At 40.7% G+C, this 23504-nt stretch overlaps 1 protein-coding gene across 1 annotated transcript; it reads right to left on the minus strand.

The window, feature by feature from the left end:
- Positions 1-2172: 2172 nt before the first annotated feature.
- On the minus strand, positions 2173-20013 carry LOC110932931. Its single transcript, XM_035974194.1, has 2 exons — positions 19494-20013; positions 2173-2273 (listed from the first exon to the last, which is right to left on the minus strand). Exons 1-2 carry the CDS (start codon positions 20011-20013, stop codon positions 2173-2175), a joined length of 621 nt encoding a protein of 206 aa, XP_035830087.1.
- Positions 20014-23504: the final 3491 nt, after the last annotated feature.

The raw sequence follows: 23504 nt of genomic DNA on the forward strand, positions 1-23504 counted from the left end.
TAGAATCCCGATATCCGTGATCAACGTTAAGCACCTTCAAGAATGATAGATCCGTGTAAACGGTAATCTCCACAATCAGCAAATCTTCAATGGATAACGAATCATCTAGTAACATATACTGATCTCCGAAGCGTTCGTCCATAATCAGATTCACCCTCTCGGACAATCTCGATCTGAGAAGCATTCATCCACGATCAGATTCACATTTTTGGACAATTCTGAAGTCGGAACCACCCGAATACTCTTGCGGTGTCATGAATTTCAAAAATGCCAGAATTTCAACATATGACATTGAAATATTTATTCCCCCTTATTTTTGCAAATTCTAACATCATATCACTGAATTCCCCCTCAAACTGAGCAATTCAGTCTTTTGACATCTCTGAAAAACACGATGTCACACCCCGATATTTCCACGTATTACCGGTGGGCCCGGTGGGGAGTATTGTGACGGAGTTGATGTCATGATAGTCAATAATCACAGTTTAATGCACAGCGGAAGTCTAAAGTAAAAATATTACAAACCGAATCGAAAGTAACATAAGTATTACAAACGGAATGTAAAAGGATCCACAGGCGGATCAAAACAAAGGAAATATTGTTCAACAAATTTTTAAAGTGATAAAGCTTGCATAACTCTTTATTTAATTCACTCAGGAGTAGCCAGCCTATTCCGCCTAGTACCTGCACTTAACCTTTTGTAAAATACGTCAGTTTACACAGGTAAATACAATTAACTGACACTTTTGAAAATGTTTTAAGAAATTTAATTTAAATGCACCAGGCACAAGTAATCTTTTATAACTTGGGATAATTATTTAGAAATAAACTTGTAAAAGAATTATATGTTTGTTATACGTTCAGTAGCCCGGGCTGATTACTGGGTTAAAGATTAATAGACACACCACATAATATAACCGGCGGCCAGTTATTCTCGAATAGGTGGTTACATTATTTTACATACGCACTTCCAGGTGTATGCCTACTGATCGGAGTGTCGCGCTCCGGTCAAAGATAATATTTATAAGCCCAAATTACCCTTAACTACGTGTTAGTGGTAGTAAGGGGTCGAACCACAAAAAGTATGTGGTCTGCGATTGGATTCGATTAAATTAAAATGAAAGTCACAAAATATGAAGCTTGCTATAATGTTTTTGTATTTTTTTATTTAGTTGAAAAAGATGTTAATTGGTTTAATTGATTAAAGACTAATGATTATCGATTGCAAGGAAACTTGATTACTAAACAATAATGATAAAAAGGGTTCACACCCGGCTTCGGTAATTGTCAACCTAGGGTTTCTACAAGTTTTAGATCCAACTCAATTGTATATGATTAACGGATTTAGTGTACCGTGACTTAGGTGCCAATAACTATCAACGTTTCGAAAAACGGACAAGAATGCACTTTGTAATAAACACAAGTAAAACCTAACCATGACAACGCATAACTACACATAACCATTTAGCAAATTCATAACTTTATAATCGTCGACAATTTACGAATACGAAACAAATGTAAACTATTGTCAATGGTTTCAAAAATCAACACAATTTGTCACAAAGTTGAAGCAAGAAACAAATCAAAACCCTAAATTAAACAACTACCTACACCGGGGTGAAACCGAGGTGATTAGCCGCTCATGGTTGGTGAAACTTGATCACCGGATGCTTGCAACTTGATTGAGTTCATCTTGAAGCTTGGAGGATGATAAAATGAAGAGGATTAGGGTTTATGATGGTGAGAGGTTCAATGGATATGGATGAATGGATATTAGGGTTTAATGGAATGATTGGTGAGTGATGATGATCCTTCTAGATGATTCGGTTCAAGCTTAGTGTTAGAGATGGAATGGAAGTAAAGTGGTAGGTGAATTAGGCTCCAAGATCAAAGTTCAAACTCAAAAGATAGTGTAACTCCCGAATTAATGGCCAAAGAACCAATTAAACTCGTCAAAAGATCAAGAAAACAAAAGTTTCGTGTTTGAACAAACGGGTGCTCGTCGCCGACGGCCTTGACCGCGTCGGCGACGCCCTCTCAAAACTGAAAAACTGGCGACGGCTTGTTTGACTGGTTACGGGCAAGATTGGCCGATGGGTGTTTCTAGAGCCCATCCCGAACGGCCTAGAGCCCGTCGGCGACGGCCTCTCCAGCTCCAATTCTCCAATTTCTTCATTTTGCACTCTCGGTTGATCCGTAACGCGTCCCGGTTGTCCGGTTTTTGTCCCGGTGACTCGTAAAGCTCCCAAAAAGCTCCTTAAACTCTGTCAAACCTGCAAAACACATTTTTAATTAAGAGTAGGCAATTCGGAATTAAAACTCATATAAAAACATCAAGTTACACGATTATGAACACCGGTTTACAACCACGTATCACCTACACCCCGTGCTTAAGTCGTGGCCATTTCAATGAATGAGCCGAGGATATCCACGACATGGTCATTAACCCCCCCCCCCCAAGGCTTAAAACAAAAAAAATAGATTAAACGGGTTATCTCAATGATTTAACCTTCATATGATTAAAAATTCGATACCCGACCAGCGATACTTTATATACCGTACCCCAAGCTCGTATAAGGGAAAATAAGTTAAAAGTATTTACCTGAGCAATTTATACAAATTTATCCCAGCCGTATACAATCAGCAAGTGCAAATATCTTTTACTGGGCTCCTAAATCTGGAACGAAGGTTTTAATAACCTATTAGATTCCTAACCGGTCTTACTTAAGTTTAAACTTAGACCGGTTAGTTTTAAAGAAGGGTTTACGGTTCAAACGCAAGATTAAGCGAAGACCAAATTAGAATATGATTTAGACCTGACAAGTGTGAAGACTTGTGTAATATGGGTAAACTAAACACATTCTGGATTTTGAGATGAAAATGATAAGGTTTGACCCGTTTTGGTTAATTTAGGCAAACTAGTCACATAAACCGCACCGAACGCGAAAAATGCATGACCGGTAACCAAATGAGTCATGTACAGGTTCCCTAAGTTAATATGCTTAAAATGTGTTATGATATCAGTAGGATACCTTCCATTATGCCCAAAATGGATTTAAAACCGATTTATGCCCTGTACGGGTATTTGGGTCATTTTAAAGATTATAAAAGAGATTAAATATCAATATGAGGTTCTGGTCTAAACAGATCAGTAAACATATTTATTTTTGCAAGTCATATCAGTAGGGTATTGCATATATGTGAAATTTTATCATTTATAACCAAACTATGTGCCGTAAGGGCATTTTGGTCATTTCACATAAGTTTTAAAGGTCAAATTTGGAAATCTGAGCTCAAAACTTTTACATACTGTTAAAGTATAAAAATTTACTTAAAACATCAGTATGTATTATGTCTTATGTGGCAAAAATACTTTTAACCCATACTATGCGTTTAAAATGCGTAAAAAGTCGGTTTAGGCGATTTTTAGGTTATACAAGGAAAGCTGAGATTTTTATCAGTCCAGAAGGCTTAAAATATTTTATTTATCATATAAAATCAGTAGCAAAAGTTTTGGTATCAAAATGTTATGTAAAACTCATTTATTAGTAAAAAGGGTATAACCGTTAATTACCGAAATCAAAGCAAGAACCCCATGTTATGATCAGTTTAAAAATTAATAAAAATCTTCAAAAATCCCAAAATATTATATTACATCAGTGGGTAAAAGGTTTGGTGTCAAAATTTGGGTTTAAATGGGTTCTATGCCAAAATGTCGTTTAATTAATAAAAAGGCTTCAATTTACGATATTGGGCATAACTCCTAATTTAGACCTCAAACTGATGTCAAATTTCTAGGACAAGTTTATAAATCAGTAATAAAGGTTTTGTCCTCTCATATTTTCAAAAATCTCGTTTTAATGTCAAAAGGGCATAATGGTCAACATTTAAGCAATTAACGGAAACATGCAAATGAATCGGATAAATAAGGAACCATGTAGTATAACCTCAGAGGGTTTTACTAACTTATATTATGGTCCTAAAGGAACCTTAAGGCATCTCTAAAACAAGCTAAATCAGGTCAGAACTGAAAGTCAAAGCAAAAGTCTTCGTTTGCGACTTGCGGTTCCGAACCGAGCCTAAACTCGGAATTGTCGGGTTGAACATGCTTAGACATATTCTTACATTATTTACCAAGTTATTTTAGTGTTAAAACATGTTCCATAACCTCTACATTATCAGTTATGAGTTTATTTGTAAAATTAGCTTTCTGTTGACTTTTTATTATTAAGTTTGACCCGAGAATTGACCAAGTTAGAGTGATAATCAGGGAGTGCCCTTTTAAGGACTTATTACCCACATAATTACCAACTCATAGCCACTTTCAATTCGAATAATGGCTGGACCATTAGTGATTAATCACTAAGGCAAAGCTTAATTACGACGGCTTTGACTTTTGGTCATTAAGCTAATAAAACTTGAACTAGAGAAGCTAAGAATGCTTACAAAGACTCTTAGCACGAATTAGGAACTTAAGAACACTTGCTTGAGCTCTAGGAAGTTCTAGAGATGAGTTTGAAGTGAAAATATTTCAAGTGTGCAAATGAAGAACTCAAGCCATGGCCATTATATAGTGTTTTGCAAGTCCTAAGATCAAGACATGTGTCCCTAGGTTGTTACCAGATGTTCCCAAGTGTCCCTAGGCGGTTAAAACGAGTTACAAAGTCCATAGAATCGAAAAACTAGCTTACAAAGGCGGTAGAACTGGCTGAACCTGCAGCTATCCATTATTCTACCCAGATACAGTCCTTACGGACCGTAAGCTTAAGCCCTTACGGTCCGTATCCGTAATTCAAATTTTTATCGCCCAGTTAAGCCGTCTTACGGACCGTAAGGCAAGAGCTTTGCGGTCCGTAAGCCTTCCATCAGAGACAAAATTTTGAGAAATTTTAACATTTGACCATGCAACCTGTCATATCTCGAATCTCTGGTCATCATCAGCAGGGAAGGCCCATATGATCAGGTCTGCATTGCTAAGAATGCATTGCCATGCATTGGTTGTCTTGGAGTTTTGTAAAAAGAGGTTATTGAATGAAAATTGTCGATTTTGCACATGGGATTCCAAATTCTTGGATTTGAATATTAAATTATTCATTACATGTTTTACCCGGATACCCATGAAATCTTAATCATATTTTTATGGGAATGTAATTATATTTTACAAAAGTTGAAAAACGTTAAAAGGTCACTCAGAGGTAATAATTAACATGTTGACACTTTTAGTTTTTTCATATATCCTTTTTTTAACATGATCCGGGTTTATAACATGTTTAAAGTCCATGACACGTGTCTTTATTAAATTGGTCGATATTTTACGAGGTGTTACATCCTCACCCCCTTAAAAGAAATCTCAACCTCGAGATTTACTGAAATAAGTGAGGGTACTTCTGTTTCATTGTGGACTCAACCTCCCACGTGTATTCGGGACCTCTACGGGCATCCCATTTAACCTTCACAATTGGTACGTGCTTCTTTCGAAGCTACTTAACCTGTCGATCTTCAATCGACAAAGGTTTTTCAACAAACCTTAAGCTCTCATCTATATGCACATCTTCATGTGACATGGCTAGCGATTCATTAGCTAGACATTTCTTTAGATTGCAGATGTGGAACACATTATGGATTCCACTGAGCTCTTCAGACAGATTTAACTTGTAAGCCACTGTTCTGACACATTCGATGATCTCGAATGGTCCTATGTATCTTGGGCTTAACTTGCCCTTCTTACCAAAACGCATTACCCCTTTCCAGGGTGACACCTTAAGTAGAACTTTGTCACCTACCTCGAATTTTAGAGGTTTACGCCTTTTATCTGCGTAGCTTTTCTGCCTATCCCTGGTAGCTTTGAGACGATCACGTATCTGCACAATCTTATCTATCGTCTCCAGGACTATATCAGGTCCTGTTAGTTGGACATCTCTAACTTCTGCCCAACAAACGGGCGTCCTGCATTTTCTCCGATACAAAGCTTCAAAAGGTGCAGCTTGAATACTCGAATGATAACTATTATTGTATGAAAATTCGATCAATGGAAGATGATCACCCCAACTTCCACCTAAATCAATAACACAAGCCCTTAACATATCCTCCAGCGTTTGAATTGTCGTTCGCTTTGACCATCCGTCTGAGGATGATATGCAATGCTAAAGTTTAATCGAGTGCCTAGGGATTGCTGAAAGCTTTTCCAAAAATGCAATGTATATCTCGTATCCCTATCAGAGATGATAGACACTGGCACTCCGTGAAGAGATACAATCCCGTCCACGTACAGCTGATCTAACTTATCTGAGCTGTGTGTTTCCTTAATAGGTAAGAAGTGGGCTGACTTAGTCAGCCTATCTACTATAACCCAAATAGTATCATTTCCTCGCTTTGTTTTCGGTAACTTAGTGATAAAATCCATGGTTACCATTTCCCACTTCCAGGTGGGAAGTTCAGGCTGTTGTAGCAAACCTGACGGCTTCTGGTGTTCTGCCTTAACTTGCGCGCACGTCAAACATTTGGCCACATAAGTGGCTATAGATTTCTTCAAACCTATCCACCAGTAATTTGCCTTTAAATCCTGGTACATCTTGTCGCTACCAGGGTGAACAGAATACTTGGAACTATGGGCTTCTTGGAGGATAATGTCCCGAAGTCCTCCATAGATTGGAACCCATATTCGTCCATTCAATCTTAGGATTCCATCCTTGCCATATGATAATTGTTCAGCAGTTACTCCCAACTTTTCATTCGGATAGTTGGCTTCTAATACAGCTTCCTTCTGAGCAGCTAACAATCTTTCATTCAAATTGTTCTTCAATTCAATGCTCTTGGCATTGATTTTAATGGGCTTAATCCTTTCTTTTCTACTCAAAGCATCAGCGACCACATTCGTCTTACCTGGGTGATATCGGATTTCACAATCATAATCATTCAGTGTCTCCATCCATCGACGATGTCTCATGTTTAAATCCTTCTGGTTAAACAGATGCTGAAGGCTCTTGTGATTAGAATAGATCACACACTTGGTACCATATAAATAATGGCTCCAAAGTTTTAGTGCAAACACAACGGCACCCAATTCCAAGTCGTGGGTGGTGTAATTCTTTTCGTGCACCTTTAATTGTCGGGAAGCATAGGCAATAACTTTGCCCTTCTGCATTAGCACACATCCCATGCCAGTGTGTGGTACGTCGCAGTATACCACAAATTCTTCAATTCCTTCAGGCAATGTCAACACAGGTGCATTGCTTAGCTTTTGTTTAAGGATATCAAAGGATTCTTGTTTTTTAGAACCCTAATCAAAATTGATATTCTTGCGAGTCAGTGAAGTTAGGAGTGCTGCAATCCTTGAGAAATTTTCAATAAAACGTCTATAATATCCTGCCAGACCCAAGAAGCTACGAATCTCTGTGGGCGTTTTCGGCTCTTGCCAATTCATGATAGCTTCAATCTTAGCAGGATCCACCTGGATACCACGCTCGCTAACCACATGTCCAAGAAATTGGACTTCACGAAGCCAAAACTCACATTTTGAAAACTTAGCGTAGAGCTTCTCATGCTGAAGAAGTTTAAGAATACATCGAAGGTGCGTTTCATGATCAGCCTGATTCTTCAAATAAATAAGAATGTCATCAATGAAGACGATGACAAACTTGTCCAAGTAGGGTTTGCAAACGCGGTTCATGAGATCCATGAACGCTGCTGGTGCATTAGTGAGCCCAAAAGGCATCACCAAGAACTCGTAGTGACTATAACGAGTTCTGAATGCAGTCTTATACACATCTTCATCTCTGACCTTCAGCTGATGGTAACCTGACCTTAAATCAATTTTGGAGAAGTAACTTGCCCCTTGCAGTTGATCGAACAGATCGTCGATCCTAGGCAATGGATATCTGTTCTTAGTTGTGACCATGTTCAGCTCTCGATAATCAATGCATAAATGCATTAATCCATCCTTCTTCTTTACAAACAGAATCAGTGCTCCCCAAGGAGATGAGCTAGGACGAATAAAACCCTTTGCCAACAAATTATCCAGTTGAGTCCTTAACTCTTTCATCTCAGTCGGTGCCAATAACTGGTGCTGCACCAGGAATGATATCAATTCCGAACTCCACTTGCCTATCTGGAGGTAAACCAGGTAGTTCTTCAGGGAATACGTCTGGATATTTAGAAATAACAGGGATGTCTTCGATTTTGGGCTTTGGCTCATCAATAGTTACTTGTGCCATGTAAATGACACAACCCTTCTTTAAACACTTTGATGCCTTAAGCATAGACACTTGCTGAGGTAATCCATACTGAGTATCTCCTTGTATGGTAAGTGTTAGGGCTGGATTTTTATTATACGTGATCCTTATACGTGATCCTAACCAGTGATCCTTGTTTCTTTGGCAGACAGTGATCCTCAGCAGGACTTCAGGATCAGGATCATGGACCATCAAAGGATCCTCATGCTAACAGTTACCTTCGTTTAAAACAATGTTATTTTGCAGGAACATCTAGCAGGATACGCTCTTAGCATCATAATCAAGGGACGCGTCTTCACAATTATAGCATGAGCTTAATCGAAGATAGACGTTGCAAAGGATATGGAAACTTAGCTTGATTTATGGGCGGTAATTTAGGCTAGATTGTCTTTTATTTCTAAAGGGGTAATGAGCTGATTATTAGTCTTTTTACCTAAAATAGGTCACCTACACTTGTATAAATACCACTCTTCCTCATTTGGAAGAACACACGACGACATACAACGCAACTCTCACACACTTAGACACTTGAAACAATAGTGATCCTTGTACTCAGCTCATTATCATCCGAAGTTGTAACCATTTTGTTCTTATATTGAAGTTTGGTGATCGGTAGTTGCCATCACCCGAGGTTTTTTATGCCGGAGATCATATATTGATCAAGGGCTTTTTCCTCGTATAAATCATTGTGTCTTTGCATCTCTATCACGAAAGTGATCCTTTACTTTTATAATTAACCAAGCATCATACCCCGTTTACATAAAGTTTGGTTACATTATCCTTGTGTGATTTTTGACCAAAACAGTTTGGCGCCCACCGTGGGGCAATTGGTGCTTCATTCATAAGAAAACCTGTTGTTTGAAATCATTTCAGAGAATTACATGGCTTCATCATTGAAAAACATGTCCACGACGATGTCTGCAGTCACCTCATCTCAGAACACTCTGCCTCCCCCACCGGCAGGATCCCAGAAGAAAGCTGAGAAGAGACAAACTCCTACTAACCCTAAACCTCCATCTTCTTCTGCTATGAATTCTTATATTCCCAGTACTAGTGATGTATTTACTTTGATTTTGCAGATGAAGGATCGTATGCAGCGACAGGATGAAACTAATGATAGGATCCTCAGGGAAATTGGAGATCTCAAAAGACAAAAGAAAGCGACAGAGGATCATTCTCCACTGATGCCCAAATCCTTGAGCTTTGATACTCCAATGATTACTTCTCAGCCATCAGGAATTCCAGACGTGCAAATCATGGGAGAATCAAGAGGATTGCACCACGGATCGACAGCAATGACTCAGGCATTAGGCTCACACTTCCAGCCGGCAGGATCCTACCCCCAGCATTTGGGATCCTTCATGAATCCGGGAGCGTATCCGGGGGCACACAAGTTTCAAGGATCCTACTTTGTTCCAGGATCATTCCAGGGCCAAGGATCCTCCTTTGTTCAAGGATCATCCCAGGTTCAAGGATCCTCCTTCGTTCCAGGATCATCCCAGACACCAGGATCCTTCCAGATGCCAGGATCCCTAAAAAGTTTGCAAACAGGAAGTCTAGATGTCCATCAAGGGGACTTCATTCCAATGCAGACCATTGCTTCCACTGGTCCCTCCGTTGTTCCAAAATCCCAGCAATATGGATTCCCTAACCTGAACCCAATGGGAGGTAACACTTTAAATAATTATCCTGCCACTAACCATGGATTCATGCAGGATACAGGTACCAATCATGCTATGGCCATGGAGTTGCAAAAGCTAAAAGATATGATCTCAAGTGTTCCAGGGGTAGTCAAGCCTATCCCAGAGATTGCAGATGGAAGCCATAAGGTATCTCGCTTTGCACCACCAATTTGCGATGCAGAGGTACCCAAAAGGTTCCATATCCCTACTATGAAGCTGTATGATGGTACAACGGATCCAGAGGAGCACATAGCACAATACAGGGAAAGGATGGAGATCAATCCTATCCCAGAAAAGTTGAAGGAAGCATGCCTATGTAAAGGATTTGGATCCACTCTTACTGGATCAGCTCTTAAGTGGCTGCTAAGTCTTCCCCCCTACTTCATTTGCTAATTTAGTTAATTTATTCAATAACCAATTCTCTTGTAGTAGAAAATTTGAAAGATTAACTAGTGATTTGTACAGGATAACTCAAAATCATAATGAAACATTAAGGGATTATATAACTAAATTTAGTAAGGAATCCTAGGACATTCCCAACTTGGATATGGCTACGGCTGTTGAAGCCTTCAAAATGGGACTGCTTAAGGATTCATTATTCTATGATGATCTTGTTATGACACCATGCAGGAATCTAGATGAAGTAAGAACTCGAGCACTCAGGTTCATCCGGCTAGAGGATGACAAGAGGATCCAGGAGAGACAAGTAGGATCCTCAAAACAGGAGAAGCATGGATCCTCCTTCAAGAGCAATAAGTTCAAATCCTACCATAGAAACGATAACCAGAATGTGCATGCTGTTGACCAAGAAGAGGATGATGAAGATTATCCTCCAATTTCAGAATACTGTTTTTCCGTTGATAATCATGAACTGATCCTTGCAATGCAGAATCTAGGTGAAAAGGCTAGATGGCCCAGGAAGAACGATAAACCATCCGGGACTAAAGACAAGTCAAAATGGTGTGCATACCATGAGGATTTCGGGCATCTAACTGAAGAATGCATAGCTTTAAGAAAAGAGATTGGATATCTGTTAAGCAAGGGGCACCTAAAAGAATTGTTGGGAAGAAAAAAGCAAAGGACTCAGGATCCTGAAAGGATCCCTGAAAAGGCTCCAGCACCTCCGGCAAATGCACAAGTGATCAACTTTATTTCCGGAGGATCAGACATCTGTGGTACATCCTTCTCGGCGGCCAAAAGACATGCAAAGGAGTCAAAAATGGATAATGGAGAAAGGCCTATTAGAACATCAAGTGTCTCAGAAGGGAAGATGATAACGTTTGATGAGGATGATCACATTAACATTCAGGATCCTCATCATGATAGTTTAGTTATCACTCTCTTTATCTCTAACCATTTTGTCCGCAGGATCCTTATTGATGGAGGAAGCTCAGTGAACATTATCCAGCTTGATGTTCTGAAGAAGATGGGAATCCCAGAATCAGACATCACACCAAGATCCTCCGTGCTTGTAGGATTCAGTGGGGAAACGAAGAAAACTCTGCGGGACATCAAACTCCCAATCTACGTGGAAGGATTACATAATTACCAGAAATTTTGTGTTATTGACTGTTTGTCTTGTTGCAATGTTATCCTTGGCAGGCCTTGGATACATGATATGAATGCAGTCCCATCCACCTACCATCAATGTGTGAAGCTCCCTAGCCCATGGGGAATAATCAAGATCGACAGTGATCAGCAGGAGGCTAAGGATTGTTATACCTCATCCATGAAGCCAACCTCGAAGCCAGGGGAGCAATAGCAATTACAGTATCCTCCGAGGAATGTCTTGGAGGCAAGGGAACAAGATGTGGACGAAATCCTCTTGGATCCTAGTGATCCTGAATCAAAAATCTACATCGGATCAGGGATCCTTGGCAAGATGAAAGAAGACATGATATCCTTCCTCAAGAGAAGAAAGTCTACCTTTGCATGGAAGCACGAAGATATGACAGGTATATCTAAGGATATCATAACTCATAAACTCGGCATTGACAGGTCCATCAAACCAATCCATCAAAAAAGGAGGAAGTTTGCACCAGAAAGGAATGCCATTATCCAAGAAGAAGTAGAGAGACTACTTCGAGCAGGTATGATCAGAGAGGTAAAATATCCAAAATGGTTAGCCAATGTGGTCGTTGTCCAAAAGAAAAATGGAAAGTGGAGGGTATGTGTCGATTTCACTGATTTGAATAAAGCATGTCCCAAGGATCCTTTCCCATTACCCCACATTGACTCCATGGTGGATGCAACGGCGGGGCATGAACTGTTGACCTTTATGGATGCATCATCTGGATTCCAACAAATTCAGATGGAACCATCTGACCAAGAGGATACAGCCTTTATGACCCCAACCGGTTTATATTGTTATATTGCCATGCCTTTTGGACTAAGAAATGAAGGTGCAACATATCAAAGGCTGGTAAATACGATGTTCAAAGATCAAATTGGAAAAACTATGGAGGTGTACATAGATGATATGGTAGTCAAGTCAAAGAAAGCTGAGGATCACCTAAGGGATTTGGAAGAAGCATTTGATATCCTTGATAATTATAACATGAAGCTCAATCCTTCAAAATGCCACTTTGGTGTTAAGGCAGGAAAATTCCTAGGATATATGGTGACTCAAAGGGGAATTGAAGCGAGTCCGGAGCAAATCAAAGCATTAGTGAATATCAAGTCCCCTGCCAATGCTAAGGATGTGCAGAGGCTGACAGACAGGATAGCAGCCCTGAACAGGTTCATATCGAAATCCTCGGAGAAATGCAAAGAATTTTACGATATCCTAAGGAAGAACAAGAAGTTTGAATGGACTGAGAAGCATGAGAACGCTTTACAAGCCCTTAAATAATATATGTCCTCAGCACCAGCATTAGCAAAACCGGAAAAAGGAGATGTGTTATCCTTATATCTGGCGGTATCCTCAACCGCTGTAAGTGCTGTCCTTGTCAAGGATCACGAAGGTACACAATATCCTATCTACTATGTAAGTAAAAGTTTACTTGATGCCGAATCCAGGTACTCGCACCTCGAAAAACTTATTCTTGCATTAATCATGGCATCCACTAAGTTAAGGCATTATTTTGAAACCCATACTATTGTTGTTAAAACTAATTTTCCAATTAGAATGTCCTCAGGAAACCGGAGATGTCAGGGAGAATGGCTAAGTGGGCAGTGAAGCTTAGTGCCCATGATATAAGATATGAACCAAGAACAGCCATTAAATCACAAGCCTTAGCTGACTTTGTGGCTGATTTCAGTAGTGATCTACAAAAAGAAGCAGAATTGGAGGTCCAGCAGCTGGATGAGACCAAGGATCCTTGGATACTACACACTGATGGATCCTCAAATGTCAAGGGCACAGGGCTTGGGATACTACTAAAATCGCCACAGGGGGACATAATACCCCACTCCATAGCCTGTGAGTTCCAAGCAACTAACAATGAGGCTGAATACGAAGCCTTAATTGCTGGCTTACAAATTGCTAAGGATATGGGAGTGAAGTATCTTAAAGTATATGTAGACTCATTGTTGATCACTAATCACTTTAATGGATCCTATGCTGTTAAAAGTGAAAAACTAACCAAATATTTAGAGATAGTCACGGAATTGGCACTCTCTTTTGTCTCTTTCAGCTTAACACAGGTACCAAGGGAGGATAACACGGAAGCTGATGCATTGGCCAACTTAGGATCATCCTTAAAAATTCCAGAAGACATAAGTATCCCTATCATCCATATCTTGGCTCCTGCTATTGAAAATCAAGTGGCCATGGAAATAGAAGAGGATACTGTAGTAATCCCTAGTGAAGAAGCTCAATCTTATGCAGGATCATGGGTCTCACCAATCATGAAATACTTGCAACATGGAGAGGTCCCGGTGGGAGAAAATCCTAGAGCTTTCAGGATCAAGGTATCTCAATTTACAATCTTAAATAATGTGCTATATAAACGATCCCTTGCAGGACCATATTTAAGATGTATTGAGGATCCTGAAATTGAAGAAGTGTTGAGAGACTTCCATGAAGGAGATTGTGGAAACCACACTGGGGGCAGGGCATTATTCTCAAGGATCCTTAGAACAGGGTACTACTGGACAACCATGAAAAGGGATGCTGTAGAATATGCTAGGAAATGTGATCCTTGTCAAAGACACAGCAATATCCTTCATCAACCAGCTGAATTGCTACACCCCATACCATCCTCTTGGCCTTTCATGAGATGGGGGATGGATATAGTTGGCAAGCTCCCTAAAGCACCTGGTGGAAAAGTGTTTATGCTTGCTATGACTGACTACTTCTCTAAGTGGATAGAAGCTGAAGCTTTTGCTCAAGTCAGAGAAAAAGAAGTTATATCCTTTATCAAAAGAAACATTATAACTAGATTTGGCGTTCCCTCTGAAATTGTATGTGATAATGGTTCCCAATTCATTGGAAGCAGAACTACTAACTTTTGTGACAGTTGGGGAATCAAGATGATAACATCAACACCAGTTCATCCACAAGCCAATGGCCAAGCAGAATCATCCAACAAGATTATCATCAACAATCTGAAGAAGAAGCTAGGATCCAAGAAAGGGAAATGGGCAGAGGAGTTACCTTATGTGCTATGGGCTGATAGAACAACTCCCAAGAATGCCACTGGTCAAACACCTTTCTCTTTAGTATTTGGGGCAGAAGCAGTGATCCCAACAGAAATGGTGATCCCAACTGCTAGAACAAGTGCTCGTGATCCTGAAGAAAATGCTGCAATCCTAGCCCAGGATTTGGATACTATTGAGGAAATCAGGGATCTGGCTAGGATCAGGATGGCAAGCTACCAACAAAGAATGGCTGGTGCTTACAACAAAAATGTAAGAATAAGGAAGTTCCAAGTCGGAGATATGGTGTTGAGAAAAGCATTTCAAAATACTATCAATCCTGCTGACGGGAAGTTAGCACCAAAATGGGAAGGCCCCTACTTGATTGAAGCTGAAGCAGGAAAGGGGGCATACAGGTTGTTAACCATGGAAGGAAACTTGTTACCAAGAGCCTGGAATGCTGTTCACTTAAAGAAATATTTCATGTGACCATGATCCTTCAGGCATGTGACCCATATATTGAAGTATCCTTAAAGGATCCCGGTGATATCAGTGATCCTTACTCTGGTAACGTGCTTATCCTACAACTATTACATTTTCTTACTTTTTACCTAAGGATAAGGATCACGTATCCTTCGCCCTTTACTCACAAACCATTTGAGTTATGATAGTTCAGGTATCTTCAGCATATCGTCAAAGATCTTCAAAAGCACCGCAGATCCTTGGGTCCAACCCCAGTTATCCTTGGGATTATCCCCAGTTTCCGCCAGCAGCGCACGATGATCCTGATATAGTTCACGTCTTTGGGACCAGTACCCACTTCCGGGGCTGACAACCTCATCGTACTGGCTATATCTAGGATCCTACGTATAATGGTAGACGTACCATACATCCGTTCCTAAGGTTTCTAACGTTTTCACGTTAGCTAAGGTTTTGACATTTTCATGTCACTAAGTTTGGATAGTCGCCAGTAAGGGCCATACTCCAGTTTACATACGATCCTTTGGGCTTGTCCCCAGTTATCCTTTGGGCTTGTCCCCAGTTATCCTTTGGGCTTGTCCCCAGTGATCCTCCGGGATCATTCTCGTATATTCCTTTGGGCATGTCCCCAGTTACTAATTTATTTTTTACGTTGGCTTGGTCCCAAGTTATGTTTCATTTTTCAGGATTGTCAAAGTTAAAACACATAAGGATCCTTAATCCTTATTGTCCATCAAAATCTTATCTACGATTGTCTCGATTGAAGGTTAGGATCCTAACTTGGATCCTCAGGTATGATCCTTGACTATTTTTGATTATACTCGTTATCCTAACCAACCCTTACACTTTGACAACCGAACCTATGATCCTTGAACTAAAGTACTTTGAGAATCTTCAATATGAGGATATTTGATCTAGGATCATATCCTAAATTTATTAAGCATATTTTTAACTCTTGTCACTTTAACAAATATACTACAAAAACAATTGAGAAACAAGAAGATAATTAAAGGATAACAACACGAGATAAGCCAGAAAAATTAAGGTTATATTATTAACAAAAGGATCTTTAACCCTTTCAAAAAAGTTGTCAAAATTGCCAACCCACATTTCTACCAGCAAAACGTGGCCCGTCCACATGGGTTGGCAAAGGGTGTCCATTGTCTATGCGGTCTTAGCATTGTGCAGGAAATTAAAAGCGGCAGGATCACAAAAGGCTTCATCCCCCAAACAGAGGATCCCTCCACCTTTTGCAATCCTACCTATTGTTCAAAGGATCCAGGATCCTTAACCCTAAAAACTATTGTTCGGAGATTACAGACCATAAATTGTTCACAAACCATCAACAACCACAAAAAAACCACTACCAATCCTAAAAAAATTGGGCTCCGGCCTAGTCTCGAAATATCCATCATCGCCCAATCCAGCAGCTCACACCTTTGCTGCTCCATCACCACCAGCTTCTCCGCCCTGATCCTTGTCAGCATCACCACCCTCCAGCATTGGGATATCCTCAGCTTCATCCTCGTCTCCCAGTTCCGCCAGCCTTGCCTTCCAATCTTCAACATCCCATGTGCTCTTGTCGAAGGAAGGATCCTGAGCCTCCGCAGCCATCTGAAGTTGTATCTTGTACATGGCAATTGCCGCAGAGACCTTGGCATCCTGGATGATCTCCTGCTTCTCGCTATCCATATCAATCAATCTTTGAGCAGCCTCATCCTTCGTAGCCCGGAGTTCCTTCTCAAGATCTGCTATCTTGAGATCCTTCAATACGCCCATTTGTTGAAGATCAGCAATTTGGCTTTCTTGATCCTCGACATGGCCAAGATAGGTCTCGATCTCAGCAAGTTTCTGCAGAAGAGGTATAAGGAAGATTCAGGATCAGGCGATCCAAAAGGAAGCAGGATATTCAAGCAGGATACTTAAGAAGGACAACCAACAGGGGCAGTGATCCTTACCTCATTAACATAGTCGAGAAACTGTTGGCGAAGCAGAGGAAATCCCTGGAGATCTTCAGAAGTCTTTCTCTTTTTTCCCTTACCCCGAATGGGTGCTTTAAGGGCTGAAGTAGAGGGACTGGCAGCAGAAGTCTTCCTCCTCGAAGACTTGACGTTGGCAAGATCACTTATCCCAAACTTGGAAGCAGACTTGGCAGATTTGGCAGACTTTCCAGCGCCTACACAATCAGAAACAAGATAAGTTCCCTTATTAATCAAACAATCTCACATATAACTTACTTTTTACAAGGATACTTACTTGACATAGTGGCAGATGCGGAGGATACTTCCTGTGAATCTTGGACGGTGACTTGGAAACTTCTGACCTCAGGATTAAGCTTTTTAAAAGCTAAGACTCTTTCTCTTGCAGCAGGGGTTAACTTAAGATAAGCAATGGATATAGCTGCACAAAAAATAAATAAGACGTTAATGATCCTCATCGTATGAGACAAATCTGATAGTGATCCTTCCAGGATCCTCTACCCTACCATGAGTGGCCCATTCCTTGGGCAGATCCTTCCCATCTGGGATGGTATCCCTTCTAACAAAGAAAAAGTGACGCTTCCAGTTTGTGTCATTCTTAGTAACCTTGAAGACAGGGTGATCCTCCCAGCTTTCCGTTTTAGCAGATATCGGCAAGAACCGAACGTGGTAAGATCATAAAGTGCGGCCAACTCTGCCATCCCCAAATCAATTCCCTTCTGCTCGATGATCCTCTCGAAGGTATACAGGACCCTCCAGATCATCGGCATAGCTTGGATATAAGATATGCCGGTTAAAGAAAAGAAGGATTGGGTGAAGGCCGGAAAAGGATACGAATACCCTATGGTGAACGGAGTAGCAGGAAAGGCCACCCAGACGTCTGAAACAAAGTCGCTCAAAGCAGTAGGTGTGAAGGATTTGAAAACAGCATTCACCGGAAAGCAATGACGAATCCTGTCTACATGAGCATTAGTAAAGCAACATCTCTCCGTAGGAGAGTCCTTGATGATCCCTTGGCTTTTTAGGGGACTGCTCTTCTTGGAATCCTTATGTGGAGAATTTCGAAGCAACATACTCGTGGTGGAACAGAAACAGAGTAAAAGCAGAAAAAACAGAGCAAGAGAAGGAAGAAAGGAAAGAGAGAAGAAGAGAATACCTGGTCAATCTTCGGTGGAGATTATAAAGGGAGTATATCCTGAATTTAAATGCAGAGTGATCCCAACCCTATCTCCTATTTATAATCATGATTTGCAGGGATTGTCACATCTATGACGTAATGATCACAACGGCTAGTTCGCTGATAACGGCTAGTTATCCGAGTAGTCCGTTGAAGATAAGATCAGAGCAAAATATAACTCATTAATTTACAATAAACTCCTTATATTTTGGGGGCAATTGTTAGGGCTGGATTTTTATTATACGTGATCCTTATACGTGATCCTAACCAGTGATCCTTGTTTCTTTGGCAGACAGTGATCCTCAGCAGGACTTCAGGATCAGGATCATGGACCATCAAAGGATCCTCATGCTAACAGTTACGTTCGTTTAAAACAATGTTATTTTGCAGGAACATCTAGCAGGATACGCTCTTAGCATCATAATCAAGGGACGCGTCTTCACAATTATAGCATGAGCTTAATCGAAGATAGACGTTGCAAAGGATATGGAAACTTAGCTTGATTTATGGGCGGCAATTTAGGCTAGATTGTCTTTTATTTCTAAAGGGGTAATGAGCTGATTATTAGTCTTTTTACCTAAAATAGGTCACCTACACTTGTATAAATACCACTCTTCCTCATTTGGAAGAACACACGACGACATACAACGCAACTCTCACACACTTAGACACTTGAAACAATAGTGATCCTTGTACTCAACTCATTATCATCCGAAGTTGTAACCATTTTGTTCTTATATTGAAGTTTGGTGATCGGTAGTTGCCATCACCCGAGGTTTTTTATGCCGGAGATCATATATTGATCAAGGGCTTTTTCCTCGTATAAATCATTGTGTCTTTGCATCTCTATCACGAAAGTGATCCTTTACTTTTATAATTAACCAAGCATCATACCCCGTTTACATAAAGTTTGGTTACATTATCCTTGTGTGATTTTTGACCAAAACAGTAAGTGGCTCACCATACGGAGTCTTGATAACCACTTGTTTCTTGTCACAAACAATCTGGGCGTGGTTATGAGATAACCAGTCCATGCCAATCACTATGTCGAAGCCAGCTAGTTTCAAAGGAAGCAAAGATAATGGAAAGGAGTGGTTCCTAATGGATATAAAACATCCATCTAACATAGTTGAAGCAGTTTCTATGGTACCATCGGCCAATTCAACTTCATCTTTTATGCTTAGGGTTTTAACAGACAGATTTAATAACTTACAAAAGTTATTATCAACAAACGATTTATCCGCACCCGAATCAAATAATACTCTTTCATAAACATCATTGATAAGAAAGGTACCTATTATCACGTTGTCATTCTGGATTGCTTCTTGCGCATTCATCTGAAAGACCCTAGCATTGGTCTTCTTACCTTCCTCAGGTTTCTTGGCATACTTTGGGCAGTTAGACTTGATATGCCCATTCTCATTACAGTTGTAACAAGTTGCATCCTTTATCTTTTTACAATCCAACGTCTTATGCTCACTAGACTTACAAATCCCACTAGCCCTAGGCTGCGACTGGGATTTAGATTCATACCTGCACTTTCCCAAATGATGTTTCTTGCAGGTCTTGCATTTGGGCTTCTCACCCGACTGTTGGTCATCCTTCTTGAACCCTGAACTCTTCTTGTGGTCAGAGTTCCCTTTATGTTTCTTGTCTGAACGGTGTGAGTTCTCATTCTCACGCTTCCTTTTTCCCTCATCAGAATTCCTAAGCGATCTCTGCCTGACCGCATCAAGGGTAAGAGATAATGACAAATCAGCTACAGATCTAAAGGTAGTAGGTCGGGATGCTTTCACACTAGCTTTGATCTCCGGGGCTAAACCCCCAATGAAACGGGCTATACGTTTTGGTTCCGGTGTCACCAAGTAAGGAACCAATCGAGACATGGTATTAAAACTCGTAAGATATGCCTGACAGTCCAAATTCTTCATAACCAATGTCAGAAAGTCAGTCTCGATCTTCTCAACTTCATGTTGAGGACATAAATTCTTTTTGATCAAAGCAACAAACTGATCCCAAGACAGATTGTACAACGGGATCTTCCCAGTAGCTTGGATTAGAGACCTCCACCAAGCTAGAGCTTCTCCTTTAAATGACTGAGACACAAACTTTACAATATCCCTATCAGCGCAACCGCTGATATCAACCACGGTATCCATCTCGTCTAGCCACGTCATGTAATCAATGGCTCCTTTTTCCCCAGTGAAATCCCTGGGCTTGCAGGAGACGAAATACTTATATGAACAAGTCTTTGTACGTGGCTCTTGATCAAATACAATCTTCTTAGATGGAACACTATGCTGATTTGAGGAGTGCTGGCCATCATCCTTTTTCAACTCATGAGATTTAGAAGGTGGCTTACTATGAGCCTCAGAGTGAGTCTTAGGGTGTGATTTGGAATGGGGTACAGATGAGGTCTTGCTATGTGTACCACTTGATTCCCTAAACTGTCTGTCCACGGCTTTAGAGACAACATTATCAATCAATGTTCGAAGTTCCTCCCCAGTTATGTTGATCCTGGTAGTTTCATGATTTTCCAGAGGGTGACTGTTGACTTCTTTAGACTCTGCCATGTAGCTTGATTGCTACATAAAATGATGACAATGATTTATTTAGAGGTCTACCACAGAATTGTCATCTTGATAATTTATTAACCATGGTATTAATAAACCATTTTGGTTAATTTGTTAAGCATATTTATTCAGGATTTTTATTATAATTATCCTCAGTTATAATTCATTAAAATTATTATAATGGCACAAAAAGGCCAAGTCACAAGGACAAATTTAAGTTATAAGCCATGATCCTATAGGATTGAGGCATTAAGGCTTGAATCATAGTTCATCACCTTTTCTTAACAGGGAGTCGTAGACTACAACTGTCTTTAGTCTCAAAGGACATTAATTATAGCCCGTCGGCACTTCATCACTAATGGATGATTAAATGATAATTAAGAAAAAGGAATTTGGAAGAATCCAATATAAGGATGACTTATGTGATTTTATCGAATCACATTTGCCAGGAGTGTTAACTTGTTTTCAGATGTTAACAAGGATCTGAATCTTAATAAGGAACTACCATCATGGCCCTGTCTTAAAATGACATATGGGCTAGGTTTTGCCTTTAAGATATTATTTAATAATGGCAGATCTTATAAAAGGAATGATATTTTATTTATTTCATATATTATATTCATACATTTGATGACAAAATGAAATTTTAAATTAAACATTCCATTAAATTAAAAGAGAGTACATATTTGCCCTAAACGGGACTTTAACAGAAATAACTTGCCCACGTAGGGGCTAAACTGAAAATACATGTCCTCGCAGGGACTAGATACATAAATAGATGTCCACACATGGACTTAATTAAAAATTAAAGAAATACAAACACACAATTAAGGAATTCAATGATCCCTTCTGTTCTTCCCTTTGATCAAATTCGCCAAACCCTTCAGAAATCCTCGGTGGCTTCTACGTTCTTCTTGAACCTCATGCTCCACCTAGCTCAACCTTTGAAGAATCTCCTGCTGCTGCGGTGGTTGGATTTGTGGTGGTTGCGGCTGCTGTAGAGGTTGAGGAGATAGCGGGTATTGATACCCATTGGCCGGTACCCAGTCTGATATAGGGCTCCGTAGGGCCCTTCAGGATGAAGAGCATTGTAGTTTGCCGCTACGAGATACGAGTCAACATTAGGGGTGTTGTAGTAATTGTAGCTAGAGTGGCCTGGCTGCTCAAAGGGGGTTATACACCGCTGCACCGGCGTATGAAGGAATTGGGTTATCAAAACCCATACGTGGTAGCGACGGTGGTGCGACTGGCGTGGAGTTCACCTCGGAAACAGGGTTTGAAGGCCCTCCCATATGTGGGTCTTCATACAGTGGCGGGTAATGACTGCCACTCGAGTGTTGGGGGTGCTAAAACGGAATCCCCCTCGCACGGACATCCGTGCGTTTGATCTTCTCCACCTCGGTGGCTCTAGAGGCGGCTGCTGCTCTGGCGGCGGTGGCGGTGGTGGAGTGACCGCCTGAAAACGAGAATCCTCAGAGGGATCCTGCTGCTGATGCTGAAACTATGGCTGGAAAGGGGGAGTGAACTCCCAGGGGTATGAGGCAAACCTTGCTTCATAGCTGTCTGGCCCTCGATATGGCGAACCGTGAAAAGACGATCCGTCTGAAATCTCAATGGGTTGCGTTGGCATCCCACTTGGCGGCATCTCTGGATCGGGGTCATCATCCATATCCATAGCTTGGTCACCGGAGAAGTGATCTTCTGGTCCCAATGGGTTGAAACCCACTGGTTCTTGCACTTGATTTGCCGGATTTAACCGGCTCTGAAAATACGGGGTCGAGTCCTTGAAGGCACGGTGTGAACTCGACCGTTGTAGTGGAAGGAAGGAGTGGCGAGAATCGTTGGGCTCGTTCTCGGACTGCGGCCCAAAAGAGTGATGGTACGAAGGTGAGGAGCTGAGCGAGACAGAACGCCTCGCAGGGTCTAAGTATGTCCTCCAGTCCTCTTGGGGACTCGTGCACATTGTCACTGATGGAGTTCGCCGGTGTGATGGCCCGGCTTCATGGTCGTGGCTGGTGAAGATTGGGGCCTCACCGCCTCTTCCTCGTCCTCGAATACGTGGTGGCATTTTCTGTTCCTGTCAAAACAAACAAAAGAAACAACCAAGAAAACAATAAAGGATAAATAAAAGATTAGGATTAGTCTTAAGTCCTTTTGCCTAGACTCGGAGGTCAAGGAATGTGCAACTGTGTCATTGAGATTAAACACAAAAGACTAGTGTTTAATTCACTCAGTGTTGGCTCTGATACTAACCTGTCACACCCCGATATTTCCACGTATTACCGGTGGGCCCGATGGGGAGTATTGTGACGTAGTTGATATCATCATAGTCAATAATCACAGTTTAATGCACAGCGGAAGTCTAAAGTAAAAATATTACAAACCGAATCTAAAGTAACATAAGCATTACAAACGGAATGTAAAAGGATCCACAAGCGGATCAAAACAAAGGAAATATTGTTCAACAGATTTTTAAAGTGAGGCAGACTATTCCGCCTAGTACCTGCACTTAACCTTTTGGAAAATACGTCAGTTTACACTGGTAAATACAATTAACTGACACTTTTGAAAATATTTTAATAAAATTAATTTAAATACACCAGGCACAAGCAATCTTTTATAACTTGGGATAATTATTTAGAAATAAACTTGTAAAAGAATTATATGTTTGTTATACGTTCAGTAGCCCGGGCTGATTACCGGGTGAAAGATTAATAGACACACCACATAATATATCCCGCAGGGAGTTATTCTCGAACAGGCGGTTACATTATTTTACATACGCACTGGCAGGTGTATGCCTA

This window comes from Helianthus annuus, chromosome 6 (assembly GCF_002127325.2).
Source record: "Helianthus annuus cultivar XRQ/B chromosome 6, HanXRQr2.0-SUNRISE, whole genome shotgun sequence".
NCBI classification, from domain to species: domain Eukaryota; kingdom Viridiplantae; phylum Streptophyta; class Magnoliopsida; order Asterales; family Asteraceae; genus Helianthus; species Helianthus annuus.

Excerpts from the sequence above, each read along its gene's own strand:
- LOC110932931 (XM_035974194.1), bottom strand. The coding sequence starts at position 20,013 with ATGTCTCGATTGGTTCCTTACTTGGTGACACCGGAACCAAAACGTATA. Across the intron at positions 2,274-19,493 it reads TGCCAAGAAACCTGAGGAAG|GTTTGACAGAGTTTAAGGAG; the intron begins GTAAGAAGACCA and ends TGTGTTTTGCAG.